Consider the following 17,468-nt stretch of genomic DNA (forward strand, 5'->3'; position numbering starts at 1 on the left):
AGTCTCCTATCTATGCTCAGGCTCTCACAAATGAGGAAGATGATCTTCTCCTGGCTGCCTTCTCCTTGCTGTCTTATATCAAGATGTAGAACTCCCAGCTCCTCCAGCACCATATCTGCCTGCAGAATGCTTCCTGCCACAATGATAACAGACTGTACCTCTAAAACTGAAAGTCAGCCCCAATTAAATGTTTGCCTTTATAAGAGTTGCCTTGGTCATGGTGTCTCTTCACAGCAACGAAACCCTAAGACAGTGATCTAAGACAGAATAAAAGGAGAAAATGAGTAGAGACTGGTGGTCATCTTTGCTTCCTGTGGAAACATAGGCCTTCACTCTATGCTATAACCTGTCCCCCACCATGATGTATTATATCCCCTCATGTATGGGCTGAAATTAATCTACCCCCTGTTGGTCTTTAAGTTGCTTTTGTCATGTGTTTGTCATAGCAAAGATGTACAGAAGACAGCAGCAGGAGCAGGAGGTGGCTGGTCACACTGCACTTGTAGTCAGGAAGTAGAGAGAAACAAAAGCTCCCCTGGCTCCTCCCTCTTTGACCTTTTTATTCAGGTCAGGACCCCAGTCTATGGGATGGTGCCACACATTTGGGGTAAATCTATTCTCATTGCGGCCTCTCACAAGCACGCTAAGGGCTGTGTTTCCTAGGCGATCCTGAATCCATCCAAGCTGTCCATGGCCGTGAACCACCATAGGCTGTCACCGGAGCTTCCCCAACAATGACCTTCTCATCTTGGGTCCCAGCGGCACAACTGGCATCTTTGCCACTGACACTTTTGCACACTCAGACATCAACAATGGTTTCTTCATCTAGATCATAGACACAATCTCCCTCATTGTGTGTTTACTGGCCACTGGAGACCACTTACAACAACCCTGTCCCCCATGGCCTGGACATTGGCCCCTACTTTTGAGTCACTCTTGCTGGATGGGCTCAGAGGTCTTTAAGAGCATTAGGCTCTGGTGACAGGTGCTCATTACCTCAGTACTTCCAGGCTCCACTCCTGGTGTCTTCCTTTAGGATCTCATAGTCAACTGCAGACTCGCACTGCCCCCACCCTCTTCAAACAGGAGACCATGAAGCGGGCGCACGTGAAGCACCAGGACTGCATTTGAGTGGGAGGCTGCCATCTCCCACCTCCCTTCCCCTGGAGTATCTGTTCACTATCCAGGGGCTACTACCTAGAAGTCCCCATGATCCCTCAAGCGCCTTAAAAGCTTCCCGTCTGCCTTACATTATGTTAAGCCACCCACCAGGATTCCTCCAGGACCCTTCTTAGTAGGACCTGAAGCTGAGGTAGGTCAGCCTTCTGTGTCTCTCAAAGGGAGAATAGGCACAGGTAGATGGGTGAATGAATGCATGTGTGTTATTTCTCAGATATTCGAAGCAAGAATCCAAGCTTTGAAAAGGTCCTGACAGTTTGGAGGGTCCAGAAGAAAGTTCTAGAACGTGACAGTTTCAAGGACTCTCGTGGAGGAAGATCTAGGTGTGTGCGTGTCGTAAGTAGTGCACATGTGCAGCTGCATGTTCTATTAAGAGGTGGGGGAGGGGATTCCCTAGGTTTTAGGAAAGGAGACAGATACAGCTCAGGCCTGGAGCTCCGTGATGTCCCTGAGCAGAGCTATGTGACATTTTCTGTTCTAATGTGGTGAGGTGGGTGACGTCCCATCATGTTGTCTTTTCTTTTGTTTATTTAATTGAGACACGGTCCCTAGGTTAGGTGTAGCTGGCCTGGAACTCACAATGTGCCCAGGCTGGCCTGGAACTCATGATGATCCTCCTGCACCAGTCTCCCAAGGGCTGAGATTACAGATGCACAGGACTGCTCCCAGCCATTATTTAAGTAATATATACAGTAGATGTTACCTTCTTAGGAATGGGGTAGGGCGACTGGTTTGTTTGAAAATTAAGGTTGTTCTGAGTAGCCCAGGCTGGCCTTAAAATTGTGGCTATCCTCCAGCCTCAGCTTCCTGAGGGCTGGGATTCCTGGCTTGAGGCACCACACCCAGTGAAGCTCCATTTTAAAATAGTCTTTGCTCTTCCTGTCTTCCACTCAAAAATGCACACTTTTACCTTTTATTATAACATTATAAAACATGTCTAAAATGTATTTTAAAACTTCTTCGATTTTGTAATAACACAATTTAAAATAAATATGTTGTATGATAACACAAAACCACTCTCTTTATGTCTTTATTTTGAAATTTGTAGTTTTTGTTTAAGTTTGTTTTTGTTTTTTAAAGAAATGAGGCACAAATGAACACATTAGCTTAGGACTCTACAGGACCAGGATCATCGGTGTTGCTGGTACCAGCCACCATATCTTGTCCCCTTGCCAGCATTCTGGGCAGGGATAGCCTGAAGCCTGGTTGTCTGCTCAGAAACACCTGCAGGACTTCCTCAGGGTCAGCCTTGTCCTTTGCCTGCTGCAGGGGTCCACCGCCCTGCTGAGTGTTGAAACCTTTCATGTTGATAAATTCCTTTGAAGTCGTGGATGGTGCTCTCAATGCTTCTAGATGGCTTTCATTACATTCCTTGGTGACGTCCCTCAAGTCTGAGCAAGGTTCTTGATGTGGTCATAGAGGCTTTAAGCCTAGAACAGAGTCAGGGTCTTGCCACCATCATCCTCCTGAAAGGTGTGGTGCTTGCCAGGACGTTTCCACCTCTCTGGCTTGCCAAGTTACTTGGGACTCCTTCCGCTCCTGTAGGACGCTGGCAGTGCGTGCTTATTACTATACTGGAAGGCCCTGAGGCACTCATCTGGCCAGAACTTAGAGGATTTGATTTATAGCTTGCCATATTACCTGTAGGCAAGTCATCTGTACTATCTGTAAAAACCTGTAGACTTTGCATTGACCTGGCCTCTTAGCGATGGGAAGTCCTTTCACACATCTGTCCCAGAACAGGGAAGCTTCACCCACATCTGACAGTTACTAAATGCTGTCTCCTCCACAAGCAGCTGATGCAAAACTCCTCACAGTTCTTCAACTGCTGAAATACCCTGATGTGGTGTGTGACTGCATGTATGTGGCACTGTCACCAATGACACCCTGTCAGGGGTCTCCTAACATGATAATAGTGCTTTAAAACTTCTTATTTCTGGTGATGTCATGGGCACTCTGGCAGCATAGGCTGGTGTTTCATTCATTTGTCTGGGGCAAGGCTGGTGGCATCAAACCCACTGCACAGCAGGTTGTATAACTCGGCCAATACAGCCAGTTACAGAACAACATATTTATTTATTTGGCTTTAGTCTTTCTATATAACCCAGGCTGGCCTCAAGCATGAGATCCTTCTGCCTCAGCCAGCATCCTAAGTGCTGGTATTGCAGGTATGGAACAAAAATTTTACAATGATAAAAGTATTTTGTAATGATAATAAACAGCTATGTTACTGGCTTCGGTTTTTAACCGCACTGTACTTTTAACCAATATTTTGTGTTGTCCCTCCTACTTTTAAAAAGGTTTTACCGTAGTATAGTGAACCAGCATCTTGATGATGTCATTTTCTCCCATGCCTGATTCAATCTCGCATTATTCTGTCCATGTGACCCTCAGGGCATCGGGGTATATTACACAACTGACACAGCAGCAGGCCACGCCTTCTGGGTCCAAGGAACTTCACTTGCGTCATAGGACTGCATTGACTTCTTCCAAGTCAAAGATGAAGGATACTCATGAGGAGGACGGCAGCCCTGGTTGTGAGCTGGGAAGGCTCTCTTCCCATCCCCCCCCCTTCGCTCTTTCCTGTCTATCCACTCCCCTTACTCATCGGTCTCTCCATCCAGTCTTCTCTCTGCTCCCCCTAGCTCCCACACGCCCTCTAAGTTGCCTCAGTCAGGGCGCTGTGCTCTGTTGGCCTATCATCTCCCTTCTCAGTTCCACTTGCACGGGGGCAGGTTGTTCAGGATAAGATAGATATCCTGTGTGACTCAGATAATCAGTGCTTGGAGGGCACTGCCTTGGTCAGCACAGTTAGGGTGGGCTCCAGGGGGTAGCCAGCATCACTGAGAATCGCCTCTGGTTAACAACCCTGCTTTGAAAGAGGACTGCATCTCACAAGTACATACCCTCAGCTTCTAAAACCTTAGGTTAGGGCCCGAGCCTTGCAGTTTCCACCACCAGGGGGCGCCTTGACCTCTGGCCTCCCCAAGCCTGAACAGCATTCAGTTGTCAATCAAGATCAGCTGGTCACTTTTCAAATAAAGCCAGCAACAGGGACAGACTCTATTTCCCAAGAGGACGAAGAAGAACTCATATTGTCTACAACTGTCCTCCATGGCATGTTAAAAAAAAAAAAAAAAAAAAAAAACACGGGAAACCTGGCTGTGAACAGCTCCCCGAAGGTGACAGAAAAACAGGCAGTGACAAGATCTGGGTGGGATCAACTGGGTAGGAAGAACTGAGTAAGAAAGTACGGTATCCACAACAGAGACTTGAGCCGGTGTCAGGACTCTTAGGGACAGGGCAGAAGTGTAATTAAATAGTATTAAATGAAAGGGACCAGAAACAGATTTGACATAACCATCCCAGGAAATTGCTCTGAAGACGCTCAGTCTGGTGGCAGATTCCTAGGGCTTTTTTCTCCCACCCCTGGACTACTCTGGAGTCAAGCCCCAGACCAGAGGGCCAGCCCACCACAGTCGCCAGGTTACTTACTGCACTGTGCCAACCTGGACCTCCTCCAACCTGTGTTCTGGTCTCCAGCACTTCCCAAGCGTGAATCACGACAGCCTCCCTTGGCAGGGCCCGAGGCTGCACTTCCTAAACGGCTTTTCTGCCAACAGCTAGCTACCCGCTTTCGGTGGTGATTATGTGTCAGCTGCTTCAAGCTTCAGGCTTTTTACCTCTTCCTCTTCGCTTCCTCAGCCAGCAGCTATCTTCACTGATCTGCCAAAACCTTCACTGCGGGTTCCAGAATCTTCTCCTCAGCCGGTCTATCTCCCATGCCACCCGCCCTACCCTCAGCCGACTTTGAGTTTCCGGGGTTACACCCTGGTTAGTTGACTAGCAAAAGCGAACTTCTCAAAAAAATGTTTCTGAAATGGCTCTCCACTCTGGTGGGATCTGCTACTGCCTCACCCCAGACCATAAGCTTTTTCTGACACCTGCCAAATGCTTTCTGTCTTCTTTGCCCCACCCCCAGAGCCTGTACAATAACCCACGCCTCTAGAGCGCTTGCCCCACTACTGGCTCCTCTCCTCCCCTCTCCACCACACTGGCATGTTGTGGGCACTTGTCATAGCTCAGGCCCCACATCAAAATATCATGGATGGTGACTTCAACATCAGGTATTTAATACTTGTCATTCTAGACTGTGGACACCCACAGGCAAGGCGTTGACATGGCTGCTTCTGGTGAGGACTGTCTTCCTGACAGGCAGATGACAGGCTACCTTCCATTCTTTCCTTTGAACCTAACACCTTTCTAAATTCATTTGACTTTAGTTGCTACTTAAAAGTGATGTCTTCACAGACAGTCACTGTGGGAGTCACCCCAATTCACCCCTTAACAATACCTGGACTGTAGCAATAGATTGCCTCTAGTGTCTGAGTTACCTCCTTCAGGCCACATAAGATACTCTTCAAGGCAGACATAACCTCCATCTTCATGCCTGAGAAAGAGAGAACCAGAGAGATTAAATAACCAGCCTGCACATTAGCAGCAGACCGGAGCTCCCAGCTCACATCTGACAGCTCGCATCTCGCAACAGGACTGGGTGCCTTAAGCCTTGAATCAGATAATTGGGACTTTACTGCAAGACTCCGAGATTCCTTAGCTCAAAGGCTTTAGTCTCCCAGAATCCTCTCCTGTCTGCAAGCTCCCAAAGCCCCCACAGCTCCGACTATTATATCCTGTGACTTCAATGACTTAGGACACCACTTCTGTCTCTCTTTGTTATTTCCTTTCCTTCCAGGGACCGGACTCCTTATGCCTGAGTCTTGAATCTTCAGCGTGTTCTGTCCATGGTAGCTATAACTGTGGGACACGGCCTCCAAATCCTGCTCCAGTCCTCTGGCCAGTCCTCAATCTCTGTTAGCCCCAGTCTCGGCTCCACCCTCACCTCCCGCCCAGTTCTTTACTTCTACACACCCCATCTCCCTCACACTTAATATCCACAACCCAACTCGTGTTCCAGATCCCGGATGTCCTCCCAGCCCCATTCTCCCATCTCTGTCCTGAAATATTCCAGCCAGACTCTCTGAACTGACTACAGGCCACTCCAGAGAAACATCCAAGCAGGCAGCCCAGCCCTAGAATAACCCATGTTATGTATCCAAACAATGTGGCAGCCAGGGACCCCTAGACCTCTGCTGAGCACCAAATCCCTCCCTTCCCTATCTCCTGTCTTCATGCTCCTCTACTTAGCTCACTTCCAGAGTCATGAGACTTTTAAATTCTTTACCTCACTGTGCACAAAGCAGAGCCGGTCTTCCAGGCCACCCTCCTCTGCATCCGTGTCTGCCTTCATTCCGCATGCTCCCTTTCTCCAAGGTCCCCTCACTACCAAGTTGGGACTGGCGCCCAAATCTCTCATGGTCCTGGCTTTTCTCTTCTCATTCCCACCCACTCATCCCCTTCATCTTATGAACAAGCTTAAGACACTTCCTATCCTTAAAACCCCTCCCTGCCACAGGTTCTCAGCTTTAGCTATAAATATGAAAGGCTTCCAGCCAGACCAGCTCAATAAATACCTGCAGGGGAGAGCCTGGGCTTCCCCCCAGGGTCAACGGCATAGCTTCTTGCCTCACCATCAACCCATTTCTTAGCTTAGCTGACAACACTTGGGGTCTAGTTGTCCTCACTGGGTGGCTGTTACAGAGTAATCGCTTCCTAACGGGACCTGCCTTTCCATCTCCTATGGTCCGACCAAAAACTTCTCCGCCCACCTCATAGTTCTCCTCTAATACACTCTGTCACAGCCTAGCCAGGGACCCCAAAAGCTTCTTCTCTCCATAAACCCTCTAAGCTCCCTCAGCCCTTCTTTCCTCTGTGACCAGGGTCTTCTCCATACTTTGGGGTACTTGAGAATTTCCCCAGCTTCTGCCTTTTCTTTTGTCTAGTCCACACTCCCCAGGGGATACCTTCTCTGTCTGGAGCCTGTAAATTCGTGTTCCTAACCAGACCTCATTCTAAGCTCCACCCACACACCTTCCCTCCTGCCTGCCTTTGTGGATAATCCCAGAGGCACTTTACACTCAACTCATGCGAAATCTCCCATCCTCATTAGAAAAGCTGTTCTCCCCCGCCCTTCCCCACCACCACCTTATCCAGATTGCCACCAAGCTGGCTTCATCCAAGCACGAGGGTGACATCCTCTATCCCACCTCTTCCCGCCACCCACATCCAATGAGCTTTATGATGTCTTGGGATTCGCTTTCTTCAGGTCCTGCCTCTATCTGTCCTTGGATCACTGTCCCCAAGCTATCTGAAGAGGACATTTCCTGGGCCATCTCCCCAACCGCTATTTCCTCCCACACCCACCAGGACTGTCTTTCTGACATGCCAACCTTCCAGATTGAATCCTCGTCTGCTGCTCTCGGTCCTGGGATGAAAGGTCAGCTTCCTGTTCATCACACCAAGTTTGCCCTTGCCTCACTCCCCTTCCCAGGCCCTGGCCTCCTGCTCTCCCACTCCCAAGCTCCCTCTCCATTCCAGGACCATGTTGGAACCTGTAAGACCCCCCAAAACCGAGGGTGCCCCAGCACCCCACGCCCCAGAAGGTGACACCCAAATCACTCTCGAGAAACGGTCTTGATGCAATAACATGAGGATTTCTTTATTCCAGAATTCTGGGTTCCACAGCTGTACACCACTCAGGGCTAGAGGACTGTGGACTACAAGTGTCGAATTGCGACAGCTTTTATAAGTTTACGACAAAGCCCTCGAATCACAAACCAATCATTTCTTAGCATGGAGAGCCCGTGAAATGTGAGCCAATCACGACAGCTTTTATAAGTTTGCAACAGAGCCCGTGACTCACAAACCAATCATTTCTTAGCATTGAGAGCCCGTGAAATGCGAGCCAATTGATTTATACCACTCCATAGTTTTTAGGCCAATCAGTTTAAATTATCGGAGCCCACGCTCAGTGGACCAATTAGTTTCCTATTTTCTTGAATGTCTATAGCTGCGTGAACTCCTCCTGTATAGGGATAATGGTGTAAGCAATTTACAGAAGCAAGATAAGCTTAGCCCATTTCCAGTTACCTTATGGGGCCAGGATCACATATTCGAGGCCTTTCTGCTAGCTCTAAACAAAAGACCGGCTCTGGAATGTGACCTTTTACCTAGTTTCTAACAAAGCGAGATAGCATTTTAAACTTCTGACTTCTTGGGGTCATTAGAGTTAGGCTGTATTATTTTCTATCCTTTCAAACCCTCACTCCTGCACTTGGCAGCTATTGTTCGAGAGCCTGCTTCCAGAAACACATCAGGGAACAAACTCTGCACATCCTAGAGCATGCTGGGATTTCTTGGGGCCTTCATGTTATGTACCATAATACTTCCTGTCTTAGTCAGGGTTTCTATTCCTGCACAAGCATCATGACCAAGAAGCAAGTTGGGGAGGAAAGGGTTTATTCAGCTTACAGTTCTGCATTGCTGTTCATCACAAAAGGAAGTCAGGACTGGAACTCAAGCAGGTCAGGAAGCAGGAGCTGATGGAGAGGCCATGGAGGGATGTTTCTTACTGGCTTGCTTCCCCTGGCTTGCTCAGCCTGCTTTCTTATAGAACCCAAGAATACCAGCCCAAAGGTGGCACCACCCACAAGGGGCCCTCCCCACTTGATCACTAATTGAGAAAATGCCCCACGCTGGATCTCATGGAGGCAATTCCCCAACTGAAACTCCTTTCTCTGTGATAGCTCCAGCCGGTATCAAGTTGACACACGAAACCAGCCAGTACACTTACCTAAGGGCTAACCTTCCTCAGGCCCTTGTCCTGTTCCTTTATGGCCAGGTTAGAAAAAGACATACTCAGGAACCTGACCTAGCCTCCTCTCATCAGCCTTTGAGGTCATGAGAAAGAGGCTTTGCCCTCCTCTGCCTTAGTCTCTTCCTTGGTAAAGTGGGGTAATGACAGTGGCCACTGGTAGCAGGTTGTTGGGAAGATCAGATTCTGGACCACCAGGGACCTGAAGGCTGGCACATGGCAGTTCTCACTAGACTCTTCCTTCAGTACAGTGCAAAACATGTTAAGTCTGCAATATGTATCTGACTGGATTCAAGGAGTAGATGGCCTGAGATGCCAGTATATGAGAATCCAGTTAAAACCACATTCAGAACATCCCCAAAAGATCTAGAAGAGAGGGAAGTGCTTCTTGTTAGGAAGGAACATGGGACAGGTGGCAACAGCTACCAGGGCCTGTGACCCAGAGCTTGGGCACAGGCCCTGACCACTCCACCCACAACCTTCCAGATGAGGTAATGGCTGGTGATTGAGATCCTTGTGCTTCTGGTCTAGGGTAGAGTTGGGAGAGGCTGAAGGGGCCTGACTCAGGCTAGGCTAGGACTTGTGTGACTTAATAAGTTACCCAGCTTCCCAGGCAACTGTTCCCACCCAGGCCAGATGAATAACATCAGGCTGGGTTATTAATACCAGAGTGTTTAGGACTCTGTGAGTGTGGAACTCTCTGTTTGTCAACTTTGGATATTTTACCTAGATTATCCCTCACCAGGAAGAAAATAAGAACTGTGATTTATGACTTCAACAGTGAATGAATGATAGGAGGCAATATGTCTAGAAATGTGGGTATTTGAAGGTTTAGTAAGCCGCCAGTTACATGACAATGCGGCTCTAAATCAGGAGCTGTGTCTCTCCTTGGGAAAGCATTTCAAGAGCTTTTAGGGGTTTATCGTGACTCAATAGCACCTTTTGGAGGAGTTGGTGATTTACAGCAACAGTCCCCGATAAAGAACAAGGTGTGTCCCCAAAGATGTCTCCTCCAGCGTTATTTATAGCGAGAAGGAGGAGTGGCCACAGCATCTAGCAGAAAAGAGGGCAGCAGTCAAGTGATCCTTGCTGTGTCTGTCGGCTTATTACTTTCTGCAGAAGAGCTGCAAGGAGGACATGTTCTGGACGTCAAGCAATAAGAGAAAGCAAAGCAGGATTCTAGTTCAGTTTTAATATGTGCTCTAGTTTGAGAGAAAGGGGCAAAGCTATTAGGTTAAAGACCCAAAGAAAATGTGGTCAGTTGAATATTTTTTTACCTAGTTCTTTTAAGTCTCCAAACATTTAGAACCTATTGCGGTATAAGATATATATCTATATATATAATTTTGGAGAAGCAGCACCTTGCCAAAAGTACAGTCAGCATTCTCACCTCTCCTTTGAGCAGCACATTTGAATACTGGATCCTTCCCCCACCTCCTCACTGTTGCCGGTGAGATGAGACAAGAAGGCAGAATGCTTCCGGGTCTGCTTGGCTCTGAGAGTGTGGCCGCCTTCTTAGGCTGTCAGTGAGTCTGCACCTCAGCGCCTCATACTCTTGGGTCCGGGCATCTGGGCTGGGGTTTCTGCAGATGGGGGGGGGCGGGACTGACTGCAGCAGCTGCTAGCTCCCCTTCCAGAGGTGGGGAGATGAGGGAAGGGCTGGGACAGAGCTCAGTGGAGAGATACCGTGACCAAGGCACATCTCCTCCAACAAGGCCACACCTCCTAATCCTTCCAAGAAGTTTACCAACTGGAGGCATGGCATGCAGATATATGAGCCTCTGGGGACATTCTCATTGAAGCCACCGTACCCCTCACCCACCTGCCAAAGGGGCAAGTCGGATGGACACAGTGGGCCTCAAGGTCATGTCCCTCTCTAAAGAGCTAGCCTTTCTTGTCCTGCTGCTACAGCTTTAGCTTGCAGAGGCACAGTAGGTGCCATGTTGATGGCGTTGGTACTGCTCACATGGGGGGGAGGCAGATGGTCTTAATAGCATTGCTGTGTTGAGAGGACCACCCTGTATCTTTCCTCACTGGGCCAGGCTGGGCAGCTTCAAGGCAACCACCCAGGAGATGTTGCAATTGATTCTTCTTCTATGCTTTTCATGGTGACTTCTTGACTTCAGGTTCTTTCTTGCCCGACACCTCAATGTTTCCAGTGCAGAGGTAGGTCTCCACCAGGAAGGGACCTGGTGCAAGTGTCTGGGCAGAAGATCTGTTTAGAAGGCATGGCCTTTCATGACATAAACTAGCATGAGAAGCTGGTCTCTGTGCAAGGAGAATCCAGGAACAGAAACTCTTTGTGATTGTGCGAGTATGCACACATATCTGCATGTGTACAGGTATTGTATTTGCGTGTGTAACTGTATGTGTGTGATTCATTGTGCATGTTTGTGCAGGCTTGTATGCTTGTATATTTGTATACCTATGTCTGTGTGTGTGCATCTGTGTACCTGTATGCATGAGCATGCACACATATCTATATATGCATCATGTGTGTTTCTGTGTGCACACATGTGCATGCATGTGTATACATGTGCATCTGTGTAAATGCATAGCTATATGTGCATATGTATGTATACACATGTATGCACATGTGGCTACATGTGTGTGACTTTAGAATGATTAAAACATTCAGGTGAGAAGGCAGAATCTGACTTAGCTAAGATACACCTCACTAAAATACAACTGTCAATCTTTTCATTTCCTGTCTTAACCAATTCCACAACTGTTGCAAAGCTCCCCAGGGAGCTCTAACAGGCAAGCAGTACATAGGGAACGCCTTTCAGCTCAACAGATGTGTGGCTTGCCTGACTCTCCCAGCTCTCAGAAGATAGTCCTGGGTAGTATTTATTGACTGGCAGAATAGCTGTTAGGACCCCTTGCGCTCTCGGGGTATCTGGGTTTGGACAGTATACTATGGGGTCATCTTCCTTCATCATCTCCAGGGTCATCCTGGCTGCATTCTTAGCCTTCTATCTTGTGCTCAACCTAGGACCTAACCCAGCTACTCTGAATGCTTTTCAAGACACCAGATGGGACTCCCGCAAATGGAGGAACTCAACTTTCCTTCTAACTGGCTGGATTAAATCCTCATAAGAAGAGTCGACATAATAGGTGGCTCTACTTCCCTCCTCCAACAAAACACCCACTCTGACTTCCACACTTGCCCAAAGATGTCACTCAGTTACAGGAATCTGTGCCTAGTACCACTGTGGTGGTGAAAGAGGGTCTGGTAAGAGCAGGAGCAAGCCTTCCATAGGACACGAGGAGGAGCTGAACACAAAGGGACAGTGGCCTCTAACAGTCCCAGGGGATCACAGAGATGTCAGACTCCTCAATCGGTGGGCCCTTGAGACAGCCTGGGAATTCCTCTGCCATTTGGAATAGGAACCACACTAACCTAGCATCCCTAACCCCTTCCTTCACCGCCACATGGCTCTCCTGTCGCCGCAGCCCTGGGTACCCCAAAGCAGCCTTACAACTCCCATAAACATCCAACAGCCTCATCCCTGCCTACCCCAGCTTCTTCCAGAGTCACTGATTCATCAGAACCACCATCCTACCTTCAGCCACATCACCTGCATGGAAAAACCATGCCTACAGTGAGTGGAGTTAGGGCCTCCAAGATACAACTAACACCCAGCCTCTGTGTCTACAACTTGATGTAGGAAAAGAATCTCTGCGATGTGATGGAGGATGTTGGAAACCGGAGGAGCCGATCATCTGGTGGACTCTACACCCACCAGCATTTTCCTTGAGTGAGGGGGCGGGGGGGGGGGAGAACACAGGGGAGGAGGCAGCCATGTGAGGACAGGGTCCAGAGAGGGTAGTGTTGAAGCCATGAGCTGGGAGGAATGGCAGCAGTCACTGGACGCCACCAGAATGTGGAAGGAGGAGGCAGGAAGGGACCATGGTCTAGAGGCACCCAGAGAACATGGCCTGCAGGCTTGAGTTTTGAGGAAGTGTTGTTTCCCACCCCCAAGCTGGACTGCTCTAATTTGTTAGAACATTCCTTGGAGTATAATACAATTACTTACCTGGTTCAACAAAGTGTTCTGGTGCTGTCTACTCGAAAGCATTGGCAAAGGGATGGACGCGCGCGCGCGCACACACACACACACACACACATAGACATCTTGGCTAACTCATATGTTTTGCTCATCCTTTCCCCAGAGACTCTGAACATTTTTCCAGGAAGAAATGGGCTGGGTTGGATAATTTATTAGTACTCATCCAAAAACTAGGCATGGGGGAAACAGGCAGGTAAAGCTAACATAGTGACAACTGACATGCAGAATGGCAGCCTCTATATATCCTGTCCCTATCTCCCCTGCCAAGAGGCTGAGGAGAGTCAGGCTTCTTTGATTTCTGGGCTGAAAAGAGAACCCACTTTGAAGGCTGAAACCACAAAGCTCGTGAAGAATCAAAAGACCAAACTCTCTGCATCCTGCCAAGGAAGGGACCCTTGAGACCCTCAAGAGTCCAGAGGATGCTGGAAGGGAGGAGAGACGGGCGTTTTGAAGCACAAGAAAGCCCTTTGAGCCACATGCAATGAAATTACTGGGCATCAAATACAGCAGGGAAAGCTTGCTTCAGGGTGAACATGAGGAAAATGATCTCTTCATAGTTATCTGATTCATACAGACACCCAAACTGTGGGGAGCCATCAGGGCCATGCCCCATGTTCTGTAAATCCGAGTAGGCACAGCTGCCCATGGCCAGCAGGGTGGGCTCTGACCAGGCTGTGGGATCTAGTGGCATCTGGTTGAGGTACACACCCAGGTTGGTCCTATTCTGGGGGTCCGTAGGGTGGGTATAAAGCAGCCATGTGCCTAAGACATCTGGCCTAGAGGTGGGGTTGTGGAAGGCAACCACACTTCCATGACACCCGTGGGGGGGCTCTACAAGCTTACTCACTACCTGGTTGTTTTGGAAATCCAGGCCATCGTTAGGACTTTGTGCCTGGACCCTGGCTCCCAGGAAGCTTCTAGCATTGAGATACACCACCCTCTGAGCTCCAGTGCCAACCTCAGCCACCTGACACTCCAGGGAGTTCTCAGACACAAAGTTGCCCAGTCCCCACGTGTGTCCATGGTCAATGCTAATGAGACAGAAGGCAAATGGGGTAGGTCTCTGGGCAGGGTGCAGTTTCCGGTAGGCATAAGCAGGTACCAGCAGGCTCCCTGCTGGGTTCCGCAGCTGTAGACAGTGCCCGGGACCCACAGCAAATGTGGCCCATTCCTGGTGGGTGCTGCCAATGGTGGTCTCTGTGATGTCCTGGATGGGGCCCCAGGTCCTCCCGTGGTCAGTGCTTCTGACATGACATAGCCGTGTGACATTAACCCTTGTTTTAAGTTGATGATCTTCTGACACACGCCCAGGGACAGCGATGAAGAAAAGGAAGAGGGTCTTTGTTTGCTTGTCATACAAGGGACATGGATTCATGGAGCGGTGGCCCTCCAGCTGGGCTTGCGTCACAACTTCCTCAGGTTGCCACTGGATGTGAGGAGAGGGGAAAAGGGGAAACACAAGCTTGAGATTGCTGGTGACAATGACAGGAGGCTACACTGAGGGTCCACAGGGCAGGTGTATCTTAGGGATGGACGCACCGACTGCTCTCCTGAAGGTCCTGAGTTTAAATCCCAGCAACCACATGGTGGCTCACAAACATCCATAATGAGATCTGATACCCTCTTCTGGTGTCAAAGGCCATGAAGGGACAACTTTACCCATCAAATACCTGCCCCTGAGAGCAGCAGGAGCCAGGGTCCTCTCCCTTTCTCTATCTCCCCCTCCACATCTCCCTCCCCACTTCTCTCCTGCGAGGCTCTATTACTCCGATTCCCACTAAGATATTTGCAGAGCATCCATGATGTACCAGACAGGCCCCCCCAAGACACAAAAGTAACTTAGGAGCCAGCAGACGGCTCAGCAAATAAGGGTGCTGACGTGAGTTCAGTCTCTGGGGCCAGCAGGATGGAACGAAAGAACTGTGCCACTCAGATGCATGCACACACAGACAAACAAGCAAGTAAATGTGATATATATATGAAAATGAGGGTCGACCTGCATCACCTACTTACGATACTGTACTAACGAACTCAGAGATACTGGAGATTCACACTGAGTTTCCCCGCTGCCACTGCTATGTCATGTATGCCACACTGGCTGTCCCTGTTCTCATTAGCTGCCCCAGTGCAGGACTCTAAGCACAGACGCTACACCAAAAGTCCGATGACACCCACTGTGCTGCCTAATCCTCCAATGCTGAAGATGCATCCTTAGCCCCATTTCATATTTTGAAAATGAGAGGCCTAAATAGGTTAGCCAAGTCACCTAAGATCATCCCTTGGATAAGGAGTGGACCCAGGCCTTGAATTCAGGTCTACCTGCTTCAAGTACCATGAAAGTGTGCTATAATTATGCGCCAGGCAAAAGGAATTTTGATACCCTACTTTGAATAACTGTGATGCAATTGTAGTAAGAGAAATGTTTTGAGAACATAGATAATCATCTGGTCCTAAGACCCCCATATTAGTTACCCTCAAAAGTAATTAATGGCCTGTTAAATGACAGTAAAATGCTCCCCCTTGGGCTTCCAAGGATGGGGGGGAGTGGATGTGGGGGACTCAACCAGTCACAAGATGAAGCAGATGTTCATCCAACAACATGGTGCTCATGGTGAACCCGCGTGAGATCTGGGTTGGGTACAGGAGCCATTGGTCACTCTGTCTCTGGATGGATGTCTAGCTCTCTCCTGGGTTCCCTAGATCCTACCTACATCTTAGTTATCAAGGATTGGCCTTGCCCCTGAGTTCTATGAGATTTATGCCTGGTTTCACCACACACAGGACCACATGGGTGTGTGTCGAGTCATCCCAAGAGGATGCCACTGCAGCTGGGTCCTGCCTTACCTTGACATGGTTGGTGGCTCCATTGTAGCTTCCTCTTCGAAGGACAATCAGCTCTGCATGCTCATCTGTCTTGCTGGCTCGCTTTTCTGCAAAGGCTAGCAGGGTCTTCTGCTTCTTCAGGTAGAGCAGAGCGGGGATTCTGTAAGCGTAGACCCCTGTGCGGAACAGTGTCTCCTTCTGCAGGACAGGGCAGGTCGCCATGGGCCTGAGATCTGGGCAGGAAGAGAACACACATTATCTGCTGCCATACCTGTGCCAAGGGCCAGAGTCATCCAGAACAGGTAGCATTCATCTGACTGGCAAAGCAAGTCCTGTCTGGGTGGCCTGCCCGAGAAAAGGTTCTGTGCCCTTTCCCATATCCCAAGACCCAATTTGCCAATTGCACTGTAGCAATGCTCTAGCCAAGAATCGAAAAGTGTATTTTGTATTAGACTCCTGCCATAACCATTCCTGTCACAACAGATTTGTGAGAATCTTCAGCTGCTAACCCTGAGTAGAGTAGAAGTGGAAGAGCTTGCTGAGGAGCTCTCTGCAGCTGGCCGACTGCTAAGGAATGACATGTGGGAGCCTTTTTATAACTCCAGAGCCTGAGAAAGCTGTTCCAAAGAGAAAGATAATGCCTCCATCCCCAGGCTCGGCTCCCTCAGCTGCCGGAGGCTGATAATCCAGCTGCCCTCAATGTGTGGGTGCCACCCTGAGGCAGGTAGAGGGGGGGCTGTGCATCTGGAGAGACAGACTCTGCCTACTAATGGGGCTGGAGGTGGGGGGAGCCTTAGAGGTATAAGAAAATGAACAATGGAAGTATTTGTAGAAAAGAACAGGGAAGGCATGGGGATAACTTGGCGATTGTGGTTGACAGAGTTAACTTCTTAAGCCAGAATAATCACCCTTGGCTAAGAGAACCAGTTGCCAAGGTTATCCTCAACAAAGGCTATACTTGATGACCTATCTACCTAGAACATAAGAACAGATGGACCCCATGTTCTGGCTTGAATTAAGAGGCTCAGGGTATGTTGAGACAACTCTGAGAGTGAATCCCAGAGACCCCCCCCCACTCCCCACCCTACTGCCTTTCTCACTGGCTGCCTTCCCTCCTGCTAAGAGCAATGACTTTAGAAACCTCAATTAAACCCTGCCAAGGGAGCCACAACTTCCTATGAAGCCTTCCCCATGCCTCAACCTCTAGGGAGGAGAAATGAAAAGAAAGGAATAAGCAGGCAGGAGACGGGGTCTTTTCTACATTTTCCTACCTTGTAATATATTATCATTTAAGACGTGTTTTTAACTGTTTTTGACAGGTGTAGCCTACCACCCTATTGTTCAAATTTGATGCACGTTATTGGGACAATGCAGCAGAATAAAATTTGGAAGGGCAGATGCCAGCTAAGGAAAAAAAAAGTGTTCAGTGGGTGTAGATAAGTCTTTGCTTTAAAATGGAGACTTGAAGTGTTGACTCACGACTGCAGTTCAGCACGTGAGAAGGAGAGACAGGAAGCATGTTTGGAATCCGAAGCCAACCTGGGCTCATTGAGATAGTCTCAAAGGCAGAAAATGAAAGACTAAACAAAACAAAGTCTATGCCTGCAAACTGTAATCTCACT

General features: G+C 48.8%; 1 protein-coding gene across 1 annotated transcript; it reads right to left on the minus strand.

Moving 5' to 3' along the window:
• Positions 1 to 13,510: 13,510 nt before the first annotated feature.
• Neu2 (neuraminidase 2) lies at positions 13,511 to 16,074 on the minus strand. The gene is made up of 2 exons (XM_052193639.1): positions 15,868 to 16,074; positions 13,511 to 14,449 (listed from the first exon to the last, which is right to left on the minus strand). The coding sequence occupies exons 1-2, from the start codon at positions 16,066 to 16,068 to the stop codon at positions 13,511 to 13,513; spliced, it is 1,140 nt and encodes a 379-aa protein (XP_052049599.1). The 5' UTR covers positions 16,069 to 16,074.
• Between the last annotated feature and the right edge of the window lie 1,394 nt (positions 16,075 to 17,468).

The sequence above is a fragment of the Apodemus sylvaticus genome, chromosome 9 (assembly GCF_947179515.1).
Source record: "Apodemus sylvaticus chromosome 9, mApoSyl1.1, whole genome shotgun sequence".
Classification (NCBI taxonomy): domain Eukaryota; kingdom Metazoa; phylum Chordata; class Mammalia; order Rodentia; family Muridae; genus Apodemus; species Apodemus sylvaticus.